Source organism: Neolamprologus multifasciatus, chromosome 16 (genome assembly GCF_963576455.1).
Source record: "Neolamprologus multifasciatus chromosome 16, fNeoMul1.2, whole genome shotgun sequence".
NCBI lineage: Eukaryota > Metazoa > Chordata > Actinopteri > Cichliformes > Cichlidae > Neolamprologus > Neolamprologus multifasciatus.
Genome location: NC_140454.1, coordinates 18,596,465 through 18,611,038, shown reverse-complemented (window position 1 = coordinate 18,611,038; position 14,574 = coordinate 18,596,465). Strand labels below are relative to the sequence as shown.

General features: G+C 39.9%; 1 protein-coding gene and 1 long non-coding RNA gene across 3 annotated transcripts in view; one reads left to right on the top strand and one right to left on the bottom strand.

The window, feature by feature from the left end:
* The window catches only part of pde11a (phosphodiesterase 11a), a 52,136-nt gene that overhangs the window by 7,468 nt on the left and 30,094 nt on the right, over nucleotides 1-14,574 (bottom strand). The window contains exons 13-19 of one of the 2 annotated variants that reach the window (XM_085135336.1): nucleotides 12,943-13,052; nucleotides 11,340-11,430; nucleotides 6,117-6,217; nucleotides 5,842-5,919; nucleotides 5,682-5,745; nucleotides 5,313-5,387; nucleotides 4,355-4,438 (exon numbers count right to left, since the gene is read on the bottom strand). In XM_085135336.1, the coding sequence (XP_084991462.1) occupies nucleotides 4,355-4,438; nucleotides 5,313-5,387; nucleotides 5,682-5,745; nucleotides 5,842-5,919; nucleotides 6,117-6,217; nucleotides 11,340-11,430; nucleotides 12,943-13,052 (603 nt within the window). Of the gene's footprint in view, nucleotides 1-2,280; nucleotides 4,439-5,312; nucleotides 5,388-5,681; nucleotides 5,746-5,841; nucleotides 5,920-6,116; nucleotides 6,218-11,339; nucleotides 11,431-12,942; nucleotides 13,053-14,574 lie in introns of those variants that run through there. The other variant, XM_085135335.1, reaches the window with a different exon arrangement.
* Nucleotides 7,995-13,183, top strand: LOC146500663 (uncharacterized). The gene is made up of 2 exons (XR_014869791.1): nucleotides 7,995-8,595; nucleotides 8,858-13,183. It is a non-coding gene; the product is annotated as an uncharacterized LOC146500663 (long non-coding RNA).

Sequence of the window (14,574 nt, the reverse complement as noted above, 5' to 3'; positions counted from 1 at the left end):
TGCTTACAACGGCAAGATACTGCTTAAAAACAAATGTTTTAAAATGCTACTTTTGCAGGGTTAAAGGGTTGACTGAAATAAATAAAGGATAAAACACCACAAGCAAAAGAAGAACCCCCCCCCCCCAAAAAACCCAAAGGTTTTCGTAGTATACAGCCGGGACAGAGGAAAAACTTCTGCTTGTCTGGATTCAGGTCACAGGGGTAGCAGTCTAAGCAGAGAAACCCAAACATCTCTCTCCCCAGCCTCCTCCAGGCTATCCAGAGGGATGCATTCCCAAGGCATTCCCAAGCCAGCTGAGAGATATAATCTGTCCAGCATGTCTTCCTCATGGTCAGCAGCCTTCTGCCAACATGACACAAGTCCCTCCCAAATGACTGACCTCCTCACCTTATTGCTAAGTCACTCCCAGTCACTCTTAGGAGAAAACTCATGGGGGGTATTTTTATTTGTTTGTCTGTCTGTTTTTTGAAGAGGAATGGATCTTATGGACGAAACAAGAAACACTGCATGCTGAAGTGATGATGCATTATCATGCCTTAAAGCATGGCTCTGCTTTTTTGTTTATTTTCCTCTTAATGGGACTGTAATTTCTGTAATATAGACTGGCAACTTGTCTAGCGTGTACCCTGCCTCATGTCCCATGACAGCTGGGACAGTCTCCACCCTCTAGCCATCCGCTATTCATTTCCCCCTGGAGCATAATTTATTAAATCAACTATTCCCAAAGTCACGAGTACCACAGGCCACTTAAAAACCAGAAAATCCCACGGGGCCCCCCAAATTTAAAATCTTCACTCTAAGCAAAATGCAAAAGTGATGTATTTCCTTAAAGAGTTTTCCTTAAAACACATAAACAACACAAGCTATTGGCTACAATATGCTAATGTTACACAGTCACTGGGACGCAAACTTCAATACAAGAGCAATAATAATGAGTAATATCACAAAATAACCGCTCCTATTCTCAGTTTCAATTAAGTTTTTATATAAATAAATACGTTTATATAAATATTTAACTGTACATACGTGTAAGGAATGTCAAACTGAATTACTCCAGTACACATGCAGTACCTTCACAGCTCACCAGGGGCCCCTCAGCCCAATGTACTGAATGAATTGTCACCCTTTGCATTACAAAAAAACAAGTTCACATTAGGTCAAACCTTTACGTCAAACTACCATAACTCTTGACCCATCAATCAAAAAAGTTCTAATGGTTCCTAAAAGCAGCAGCTCTATGCTTTACAGTGATATTAGGGTCATTACAGTATAATCCCAGGCAGAGCGCCACATTCAAAACTCAATAAGACAATTTAAAAAAAACAGTGAAAACAACCCAAATGTCCAATAAAGTGTCTGTTTTCTGTCGAGCTCCGTCACTTACTCACTCACTCTCTCTTCCCAAGCAATTACTGTACTAACCGTAACAACTCGCAGAGTCGCTGCTTTGAGGAAGCGTTAAAATGAGCGAATGGTTTTGGAGTTACAGATGTTTAAAAAATGCTGCAAAACACCCGTCTGACGTCAGCAACAGGTCAGGCTTCAGAGGGTTAAGACCTGAGGCTTGACCATTTTTTAAATACAGTCTGTGTTTTAGCAAAAACTTTTTTTGGTACTTTTTTCCTTTTTTAATAATCCAAACAAATATGAATTTACAAAACAGAAGGCAAAAAAGCAAAATTGCATACATTGATGTATTGTTGCCAATATTTTTTGATACAGAATAACATTTTTTTATTTTGCTTGTGCCTTACAAGAGTAATGCTTTAGAGCAGTTGCAGTACTTTGTTTTGCACAACAGTGGGAACATTTTTTTTCATCCAGATAGTTGAAATAATATATACTTATTTATTTTTTAGGCTCAGACTGGGGCTAGAGAAGCTGCACATTATTCATCCACTGCATTACATGGGCAAACAAACAAAACAATACAGGGGGAGCAGCCGACTACAATAACAGCGACACACAGCCGGTTCATAGCTGCAGTCGATTAAATGGCTGGTTTCTAAAGATTAGAAGCACATGTATGACTGAGATTAGTTGCCTTTGTCATTTTTCTGCACTGAGCTGCTTGTGGCAATGTGGTCAAAGCTGTCACCCACTGTTTAATAAATTACCTGCAAGACAGAACTCTATTTTTCTAACATTGTCTACTGGATATCCAGGGCAGTCAGCCAGTGTAATTAGTTATTATTTCAATAATCTCTTTTTGATGCTGAACTTTAACAATTGAATATATGTCCAACTCACAAAGCAAGTTTGTTTGTTTTTTTAACATTCATATGGGAGTCATACAGGACAAAAAAATGTCAAATAGTATTTAGAATTAGTACTGTATGCTGACAGAGGGATTGTTTATTTTAAAGATATTAAGTAACTGAGCTTTAAATGCAGACGCCCAATTTGAGATGCACTTACATACAGAGTCTGTATTCTGTAGATCAACATTCAACACATCAGTGTAGCTGGTTGAGTAGAAAACTGCTTGGAGCGGCCAGGTTCGGACACTGTGACTGTGTACTTTATTAGAAAACAGCAGTGTTCCCTATGTCTGTTTCCTATTGTCAGGACAGGAGCGGCATCCACTGTAGGTAGGTAGATATTAACATTTCACGTGTACAAACATATATGAATGTAACTGATGTAACTGGTAAATCGACTGGTTCTTTTAGTGCTTTTCTACTCTGAGCACTCAAAGCACTTATACACCATGCCTCATTCATTCATTGACACAGCACCTTTTTCTATGCTTAAGTCCTTCCCACCTATCATTCAGATAATGAATCTGAATGAATGTGAATGTGTATCACTCACAAACATTCACATGAAACGGAATTATCATATAAATGAGTTTTAATCCTTTCTCTCAAAGCAGTTGCATGCACCATATGCCTACATAACAGAGTTATTTTCACATTTTCTATAAAAACCTGATGAGATTTGTCTCATCTGCAGGTTGAGAGAGGGGGCTTTTCTGGGGAAAAACATGTTCCCTCTTTCTACGCAGCAGAAAACCCTCTGTGGCATATCCTCACTGGTCTGCGCAGCTTCATTATTCCACTAAGGAAGACTCAGAAGAGAAGAGACTGTCATATGGTGGGGTATGAAGAAGGGAAGGTTATATAATGGGGGGATTAATATTCCAGAAAATAGCGAGTCACCACCAGGAGAAGGAGATCAGCGAGATCAAGAACGAGATCTCTTCCACCCACGGATAAAAACCCTGCTGCCTCTGAACTTCCTCTGTACTCCCCGTCGCAAGTTTAATTGGCAGCAGCGTGATCGTGAGCTCCATATCTGGATTCTCCAAACATCAGCTTTTTACACGAGCCAGTGTGAAGACAAACCCCCCCACGCAGACGGCGCACAGCTTTGATGCTTTTTATCTACACTACCCTGGCAGTAACAATGGCGTAACCAGAGCCAGGCAAAGATTAGTCTGCTCAAACTTTTGACACTGATCCTGGGTTAATTTAGTAGATGCGAGGATGATCTATGGTTTGTTTTCTTCCCGTGACAACTAAGAGTAATATGTGCAATATGACAGTAAAAAGGAAGAGAGGTTGTGCTGCGTAGTCTAACAGTAGAAAAAGGCCCCGGTTCTGTAAAATTGAATGATTTGTTTTATCCTCGACTCCTTTCACAACTCCTCTTTTGTCTGACTTTCATGAATTTAACTCCAGCACATCTCATCTCTTAACAGACCTGATCTCACCAGTAAGTCAGCCTTTTTTCTTCCTCCCACACAGCCGCCGCTGCTGGCAGTGGGAGGGGCGGTGAGGCTCTGTTGATGTCATTCAGAAACACATGCACACGCGCATCACTGTACTAGCAAGGACACAGTATTAGCTCGATCCTAATATTTGCTCATGAGGGATCTAGAAATGAAATGAGATTTTCTTTCTTGCTTTTATTGAAAGTTTTTGGTATTTAAAGAACCGAACGCATCAGTCCTTGCTAATTTCATTTGTGTGCGGCGAACAACGAAGAACACTGTCTTATTGAGACGTTTCAACCCGACTTACATCACAGCTTCATTCACGCACTCGACTACCTCTGAGCTTTCTCACACCCAGGAAGTGCACACTCACACTGCTATTCTCAAAAGAGCAGGATGCAACCTTGAAGTTGTTCCACAGCTTTCAATAAAAGAGAAAAAAAAAAAGCGTTTCCTTTTCAGTGAGAAATCTGTTGCTGCATAGAAAGTTGAATAGCTGTTGGTGACAGATTCATTGCTGGCGTCAGTGGAGGACAATAACGGGCGAAGGACGGTGACTACTGATGTCAGAGGCGGATGTGTGACAAGCGGCACACAATGAAAGCCAGAAAGCGGCGAATCTTCAAGCGTTACCTCGTACAGCGGAGAGCAGATTCCATCAATCCATTCTAGCTGAAGCCCTGGCAACTCATCCTTCCTGTTTCGGTCAAAAATGGCCTGAAACACAAAAGACAGAATTTATTTACATCTATATCAGTGCTCACACTGGACAAACAACGGTTACAAGTTAGTATCATGGTCCCTAAAGTGCTGCCGTTCTTGCTTTTGTAAAAGAAAATTCTCATTCAGCTCCCAAGACAGCTTTATTTTCAGCTTTATAACTTTATTTTCCATTCCCCCTCATTCTCGTGCAGCTGGAATTTAAGAGCCTCCACCGAGGCTGTGCTTCAGAGATAGTTACTGGGATATGACTTAGAAGTTAATATTTAATTTCCAACACCCACACACAGAGCGGTAAAGGTTTGACACAAGCAGCAGACCTGAGGCTACTGAATTAGTTATTTCAGAGAGGAGGCAATGTGGCCTGGCTCGATTACTCAACAGCCATTAATTGTACGTGGAAAGCTGTCTGTTTTCCCCTTTTAAGGACTTCCAACATAATTCAAGCTCAAAAACCCCTCAGTCAAACAGACAGTGCTCTTTTGCTAATTAAAAAAAAGGAAACATATTTTCTTGTAAAGTCCCGATACACCAAAATAGCCTGCGTTAATGAATAAAAAGGCCACATTTTGCTCTAAATGCAACTGGGGGCAGTTCTTTTCTTTTTCTTCTCTCTTTTTTCTGTTTTTAAGAATTACTGCAAGTCTGTCCACAGTTTTCTTTTTGGCACAGCAGCAAGGCAGTGGAGCAGTCAAGCTGACCATATGCTTTTCTCACACTATGGGACTCAAGCTCTAGTGTTTCCTAAACAGCCACTATGTGCAGCGACTGCAGCGAAAATCTATCTTCAGCATCATCAGCTCTTAGAGGTCAGCAGAGGGGAGAGAAAGTGCAAAAAAGCACAAAACCAGAGCTGGCTCGGTTTACTCACAGAGGGCGTGAGTTTCAGCTCCAGTCTTTCTCTGTCGCCCTGCTCAAAGAACTCGCTCGTCACCAGCTCAGCCACCTGAAGAGAGACAATTCAATAAGGTGCTAATTCAGTCAACTAAGTGATTAATCGCCAATTACGCCTCAAGTTATTATGTCTGTCAAAGAAAAGCAGCAGATTCCCACAATTTATATGCAGCGGCTAGTTAAACCTTTTTGCTTCAAAATGATTTAAATGATGATTTGATTATGAATGCAGCGTATCTTTCTGCTGCTCAGCCATTTCAGCTCCACGTGAATGGATTTGAAATACATCCACACTAATGTCGCCTGTGTTAAATATGAGCATGAGAGTTCACACTGTTTTTGTCACCTTTCGTGATATTTCCCAGGGCTTAGTGACAGCACCGAGATCACATGCTGTCATCATCATGGATCTGCGAAGACATATTTATTTTAAGAAGCATTAATAATCCCAAAAAATGTAACATAAAACCAAATTCAATTGGGAAGACAAAGACATACACGATTACCTGCACATGTCTCTATGTGCCTTCACATTCCAATTGTACTCTCCATTGCTGACCAGCTCAAAGAACATGTTTCTATTCCTGAATGAAAACAAGAAATCCTCATATGTACATGTAAATTACATAAATTCCACAAGGGGGCGATGTTACCTAAAAGAAACCCATAGTAAGCCGTGAGCAGCTAGAGGCTCTGTAGCTCTCAGTGTGCTTCACTGTCAGGGCTCTGTGGACATCTCACTAACAGTTTAATAAGCAGTGGTTTTTTTAGCGGTACATACTCAAAGTAAAGTGTGAGGTCTGTGGCCAAAATTGACTGTTTCAGCAGCTGCATGAGGTCGCTGTACTCTGTGGACGAGAGGTTGGAGAAGATATTGTGACCCTGTGGAGAGACACACAGAGACACCATAAAGAAAACATAAGCCACGTTTCTAAAAGCATACAAGTAGCCTGAAATGAATGACTACTGTCCCTGGACATTTTGGATAAGTACCATTCCTATGACCTGCTGTATAATTTTTAAGAGAAGCACAAACCTGTCGTAAGATATACAAACTAAAGCAGCTGACGTGATAGCAGTGTGGGATATCTTTACAAATGTATTACCCAATCCTAGCATTTTCCGTCCACTTAAATGTTTTTACCGCAATAACTATTAACATTTGATATTTAGTCTCATCTAGGCTTGCTCACATTTGGCCTTTAATAAAAGTTTGGGCTAAATTTAGTTACAATCTACGTGTTAAAATAAGCATTTGTCAACTAGAAAGGTGGCACAGAGATCAAGGAAAGCACTGTCAGTGTTGAATTGGAAGCGTTTTTGTTTTGTTTTGTTTTTTATAGTCAAAGTTCTAGTTGGTTCCCAGCCTTTTTTTGTAATTTTAAGATTCTTTAAAAAATAATTCCAGTAATAATGTATACTAATACTACTACTAATAATAATACTTTTACTGATAGGTACTAATTCATATGTGGGGAAGCATATACAGAGCATTTTGTGACCAGAGAGAGCTAAACTGAAACAAAGACCTTCAGTTCAGTTTAATTTTACTTATACAGCTCCAGATATTATAGAGAGATACCAAGTGTCACCTATGTCAGCACCACAAAGGGCTGATGGGAGAATTTTAAAAATCAGGGGGTATTTGAAGGGAGTGTGCTTACTACACCTGGTATTCACCCCTGTTACAACCATTAACACGCCTAAATATCTGACCAAATTATCAGTTCATATGGAAATTAAAGCCATATAAAACTACACCACCATAAAAAGTTTCTGTGTTATAGAGAGAAGAGAATGAGGGAATGTGCAGTCCTATGAAGTCTTCACACATTTGATGTGTGAAAGAGTCATAAAAAGATCTTATTTGGACAATTAAGCCATAACAGTAGAACGCATAGTTAGAATAAAAGCGATCACATTATATCCACTCTCCTCTAACGGATGGTTTGCAATTAGCAGAGGTTTTTAAATGCTGATCGTCACCGTTTTCCCTTTTGCAACCTGAGCACTGAACTCTAAAAACTGTGCCAACATGCTTGTAATACCTTTCATCAGCTCATGGGTTCCTATGAAATATTGAACTGCATAACATCAGTAACACAAAGGACATCTCTCATTCTGTCACAACTGGAGCAGATGAAGGAAGGAGGCGACTGAAATAGAATGACTAGCGGGAACTGAGAGATACAAAGGAAGCGAGTGACGTTTAAAAGTTTACAATTTTATTAATGGTTTGCGCGGGCTGGCGGATTGAATTTGAGCTCCAGCTTCGACTTGAATTAGCCCCGCTGTTCATTTATATGCTAATGAACTAAGGATAACAGTAGTTCAATCCCAGTATCAACACACACCATTATGATATTCCAAGCAAACATTTGTCAGCTTACTGTGTTGTCAGCACCACGATAATGAAGCCTGTGGAAACTACCGCTAAGCTTCGCCTCAGCTGCTCCCTGAAAACGCCTTCAATTACAACTTGACGGAATCCAGTCACCTGGTAAAATGTCTCTCTCAACCAATTACCACCGAATAAATCATATCTGTAATTACATTGATTTGAGGGCAGCGTGAGCTATTTGTTTATTCCTTCACATGTAGCAGACAATCCACATCACTTGTCTGCCTCCAGCACTGTGAGTACAAACTACCCCCTCCCCCCAAACACACACACACACACACACACCTACACACACACACACACACTGTTTTCTTTTATGAAAAATTTAGCATTTATTCATTTGGGATGCCAGAGAGTTGAAGAGCCACATTAGGTGCACAGGAGTTTGACAGCAGTGAAACACATGACTTTTGCACAGTCATGGTAAAACGTAGATACTAGTCGCGTTACTTTAAGAGCATCCATCCTGAAGTCTCTGCTGGCTTACAGAGCCAACAATTTTAGGCGAGCTTTCTTCTCGTTTTTATCCGGTCGTTAAGTCTTGACGTCACTAGCCGTGTCTGGGCCTAAACTCCGCTGCAGGTCCATATATCAAACGATCACTATGGCATTACTGAGAGTTGAAAAACTGTCTATGTAACAGGGTCATAAATCACATTGTTATAATTACACAAAATGTGTCCTAAACCCCCAAACTGTTCCTTTTATACCTGACTTTTAGGACCTCCAAGCCTGTAGTTATGTTCATTATCAGTTAGAGCCCCTCCTCATTCTTTTCTTCTTCTTCTTTGGTGCAACCCTATAAATACAGTGTACCCCTTTTGCCTCTCCCCTTTTCTACAATTCCCCTGTGGGAGAGGTGGGTATAATTTCTTTCCCAACACTGTAAAACGCTCATATAATGCATATTTAGCCACCTGGATGTTTCTGATTGTGATTTTAGTTCAATTATTGTCATTATTAAGCCTGTTTTTGTTAGATGTTACAAGTGTGTAGTACGTATGTATCATAAATGGGTTTTAGGCGCCATAAATGCTAGCATGAATATATACTTCTTGCTAGCTTGGAAGTTGTGGTGGGTTGAGCTAACCCTCTTCCCCACTGTTTGTATTTGGTCGTAGGAGCTGGAGTGGGCAAATTATTTACTTGGAGGCCTTTCTTTCTTTTACCTTTGTTATCAGACACAACACAGAATCACACCGGTTACATCTACAGTCTTTCATCTTTAATAAAATGATCAGCGTTCTGCTCTACCAGGTGTAACAATAGAGTTTAACATCCAGGCATCCATGAAAACGGAATTTCTGACATTTAACGGAGTTAGAAGTTAGCAGGAAGTTAGCTCGCTAGCTTCTATCTAAATACAATATAGCATGTCCTGACAAATTAAAACGTACAGCTCTGTTATCACTTCCAACATAAATGAAGACAGAAAACTAAACAGCAGTGACGTTTGTAGGGTTACTGAAGTTTGGCTAGCTGGTATATAATGATGTGCTACATGACCGCTAGCGACACAGCTATGTTAGCATAATATAAACAAGCTAACTTTTTTTCCACTCGATAAAAGTTAACGTGAGTGTTCCCGGTGGTCAGGAACAAATGTAATCGCATGGCAGGATGCTGTAAAAGGACCAAACTTCAGCCAGGAGAACAACTGAGATAATCCATCCACAATACGAGGTTAGTCATACATATACTGCTGCATGGGCTGGGCTGTAGTTACATCCTAAGGTTTTAAAAACTGAGCTTAAATAAATGATTAGCGGTAATAAAAGCCGAGGGAGGTCAACAGTGATCACTGACTGTTTTAGGAGCTTTTTGAGATTAAATAGAAGAAAATACAAAACATTAAACATGTTAACAACACAAAAGCCATATTAAACGCAGACTACTTTAGGCCCAGAAGTAGGATTTGTCACGTCATCACTTAACAACGACATCATCACTTAAGTAGTCTTCAGAAATAGTTCTCCAGGCCTTCTTTAGATGTTGGCTGCCTTTTGCTTTGTTCTCTATCAATATGATCCCACACAGCTTCAATATTGTTGAGGTCCGGGCTCTGGGGAGGCCAATCCATGACTGTAGTGTGTTTTTTACTACACTGGCAGTGTGGTTGGGATCATTGTCACTGCTGAAAATTGAGACCTTCACCAATCAGATGCTTTCTAGGTGTTGTAAAAAGGTGTATCAAAATGTGATGGTACTTTTCTGCATTTCCCAGCACCACTGTCTTTTACAGATAGCTATAGATGCTCACTGTTGGACCTCTGCACTGACTTCCTCCGTATGTGCAGAAAATCTGGATTTGGATTCATCACTCCATAAAATCTATTACCACTGATTTTTCAGTCTAGTTCTTGTGTAATTTGTTATACATCCGTCTTTTCTCCTTCTTTCCCATTTAAGAAGAATCACTTCTTGACAAAAACCCTTCCACTGAGACCATTTCTGATGAGGCTCCAGTGAACAGTAGATGGATCATCTGACGGGCCAGTTTCCTCAACTATATTAGGGACACACCATACTGAGATACCACACCATACTGAGATTGGACAACATCTAAGCTGATAGCACTTCTAAAATACTATTTATTAATACCATTTTATCTGTGGCAGTTTTTCATAGATTTAATTGAGTAAACAAAGGATTTATTTTTACGTCAGATACTAGTAACAAAGTGCTTAAACAATTTAAAATTGATTCTTTGGTAATCTGTCCATTATCGGTCAACACAACACTGGTTCATCCCTTGTGTGAGATTACTTTTTAATGCTTAATCATTCATAGATCAGTGTTAAGTGGCTTAAAAAAAAAACAATAAACATTCCTCTAAAAATATTCAGATACAAGAACTGGACTGAAAATGAGTGAAAAAGCAGCCAATGTCCAAAGAAAAACATGTCTGGAGAGCTACTGCTCAAGACCACTTTAAAAAAATAAATGCCTCTACTTGGAAGTAAAATATAAAGAAATGTGGGGTGGCACAAGAATTTTACAAAGTAGTGTATTTACCAAAAAAAAAAGGTCATATCAGTCCTTTAAGGTCATAACTTTAACCTTCTATCACTCACTGTTCAACCTTCAGGATTAATAGGCATTGACATCTACTTCAGCAGGGAAACGATGAGTGTTACTAAAATTATTGCATTTAATTTTAGGACCTGGTGGTTCTAGGTTCCTGGTACTATGTGTGCTGCTGGCAGCTGGCATCGGTAATGAAATTAGTTTGACCATGTAAAATATCAGTGCAGTGAAAAAGGTCTGCAGTGCAGATATGAACAGACTTTCAATATAATGAAAAGTAGCACAAATGTGAACATGCAATGCACTGAAATACAAGAGTGCTGCAAAAAAATGTCTTTGTGAAGAGATTCTGAATGTCGGGTCTTTCTGAATGCTTTCTGTTTTGTCTGATTTTTTTTGTTTTTAAGTAAAACACATAAACTTTCAAAATATGGAGTCTCCAAGAGGTAAGGGTATTGATGGCACAATAACTTAGTTGTAAAAGGTGTTTGAAATCAGAACTACAACATGCAGAGGTAGGCATTAGCAAACCGTTTATGGTAACTGCATTGCAGCAGATATAAGAACATAGCCCACCTCGCTCTGCAGGATCATGACAGCATGGTTGAAGTGGTGGTGCTCCAGTGTAGCAGAGGTCCCATAAAGCAGAGCGAGAGCTGAGCCCGTCCTGCCAAACACACCCACACACACGCGCGCGCATATTGGGATCAAAAACGAGGGATAACATAATCAGGATTCAACACATGCAGAGAAACTGATTGAGTCTGATATGATTTCCCCACCAACCTGTCACTACATGTCGCAGTACAGAAAACAGCTTGAGAGTCATATCCTAAACTACAGCAAAAGTGGAGAGGCTTCACACTGAATAAGATCGTCGTTTAATTTAGCTTCTAAAAAGAATACTCAAGAGAAGTGACATTTCCACAAACGACGCATGCGAGCTGGATTTAAAATGCAAAATATCCCACATTTTAGCGCCGTCTTTAAATGTTATTTATTACCCATGGTAAAAATCAGCATTTCTTATAATGAGGGTTTTACAAATGTGAGTTAGTCTGGATTAATAGGTTGAGATGTACATGCAATTGCAGCAGATCTGTTGGCTGCTCATCCATGATGTGTGTCCTGTTCCACCACATCCCAAAAGTGTTGTTGGATTGAGATCTGGTGACTGTAAGGGCCATTTAAGCACAATGAACTCACTGCTCTGTTCAAGAAACCAGTTTGAGATGATGTGACGAGAAGATGGGTACAGTGTGGTCATAAAGGGATGAGCATGGTTAACAACAATGCTCAAGTAGGCTGCAGACTTTAAACAATGCCAAAGTCAGCCCAAAAAATCTAATTAAGGAAGCAGTACACCACCAGGAGTTTGAACTGCTCCAAGGCAGGTTGAATCCACATTGTCATGTTTTCTGGCCAGCCTCCTCATCAACAAGACATTTTAACCCTACTGCTCACTTAAGAGTTTCTCTTTTTCAGATCATTATATCACTTTTCTTTCCCATTCTGATGCTCACTTTGACCTTGAGCAGATTGCCTTGTCTACATTGTCTAAATGTACTGGGTTGCTGCCAAGTGATGACATTTGCATTATCAAGCAGCTGAACAGGTGTTGGGCTGCTAAACCAACACTGCTGTGCCCAGCTTGAAAACACTGGGTGCATTCTGAAAGTTAAAATACATTAAAGGAACCCTTAAACTGTTGAGCAGCTGAAATCCTACATGAAACAAGAATAGCGAAAGAAATCTAACCTTTGAAGCTACAATCTCCGCAGCTGCTGTACATTTACCATGTTATTGAAATAAAAACTGCAACAACGCTGTGATAAATGCCCATTCTTTATATAAACATGTTGCCAGAACAACATTTCTCATATCATTTTCTGATATATTTTCGACCATGTTCCAACATTTTTGAAAATCAGCTTGCACTATAACAATCTTGATGGAAGCAGAAAATATTTATATTCAGTGATTTATTAGCTTTTTTTAATGCACCCAGAGTCAGCAATGTTTACAGTTTCTTCGTTAAGGAGACTCTTATATAAGCCTTAAAAAACTTTCGACTTGACTCTTGCTGATCTGAGCTACACTACTGCAGACTGCTGCAGATGGGAACACACAGCAGTGTGTAGATTGCAGTATGTTCGTATGTGTGTGTGTGTTTCCTTACTTTGCTTGAAAAGCGTTGTTGGTGCCCCTGTGGTCCAAGTCATGGCACACACATCCGACAATAAGGGCTAAGATCTCCACGTCTGTCAGAGTCTCCTGGAAACCTGCTGTCTGATTGGCACAGAGAACAGGAGGCAAATAAGAAATCACACACAGATACACACATACATTCCATGTGCTCCAGAGCTGCATCTATTACTCTATAATTTTATGACGCTGTAAGCAGTACATTGAATAAAATGGGGGGAAAAAACCCACTAAAACAGCATCATCATCCAAAACTATATCCCTCTAAAAATGAGGGGACTGCAGTAACACAGCCAAACAGTGAGATTTATGGCTTGGATGAATAGATTCTGGAGGCCATGTGCTGAGTGAGTCACTATAGGTCATTGTGGGGATAGCGGCAAAGATAGCAAGGCCCTCTGCCTACTCATTAAAGCACATGGGAGAAGAGCTGAGGGGTCCACAGGAGCTTACACACTGCTATTTCTTTCCCCTCTGCCAATAATCAATTCAGATGGGATGCCACACATTAATGCTGCACTTGATTAAGTGAACTACACTGTGGTGTTTTATACGAGTTTGTGTGCATGTCTGTATGCATGTGTAATTGTGTGAGAGTCTGCGTTACCCCAAGGACCTGATAAATTAAAAGGCCTGCTGGAAAAGCAGAAGTAATTCTCTTGGGGTCTCAATTCAAGCAAACACAGAACTGGCTGTTTGTACAGTTAATAATATAGTGAGTCATCATTTCTCTGTGAGTTCAACGTAGATCAAACTGAAATGTAGTATTACATAAAATAATAAGATCTTAACAATCTTAACATTGATCATAGGGCCATTCATCAGTTGCCTAGTTGCAAGCTGGCTAGTTATTTCCATTCATATTCATGCCAGTGTGCAGCAAAGCTATTGCAACCTTATCTTTTAATGTCTCTCATTTATATGCTACGTTAACTTGATTTTCTGTACATCCAGCAACATCCAGGTCCGTCATTTAAATATACTTACTATCCTATCATATGTCAATCACCGGTATCCCGCGCTCCTATTGGTAGTCACTTGGATCGTTTTCCTCAAAGTTTAAAAAGGTTTAACTCAGAATCCACCCCTTTCACATCGCCAGTGATTATTCATCCATGGTTGGCTAAAGGCACTGAATGGCACTGACTTTCTATGGCCTCTGGTCGCCATGATGATGGTGGTGATAAAAAACTGTCCAACTTTGCTGCAGACATGTTCTCAGCTTGGTCTGAAAAATATTTAATTTCTTCACTAATGTAAACTGCAGAGAGGGGTTTTTTTTCACCAATTTTAATTGCATTAAAGTTTAAAGTTGTGAATTACTGGGTTTCTTTGCCAACACCGGCACCTGTAGCCAGAAGCTTTCTTGGAAACTGCTTTGAGGCTTTTTAGTGGGCTTCTAGACCTAGAATTTATGGTGTTGGTACCTTTTGCAGCATTTCCAAGAATATAATGTGGTAAAATAAAGTAGCTTGCTATATGGTTAACTCTATTCACTGACTATGCAAGACATTTGTGCACCAGATTTGGGAAGTGAAGTTCATTGAAAATGACAGCAACTTCACGTGACATCAGATGAAATAACCACTGGTTCAATTCAATCATT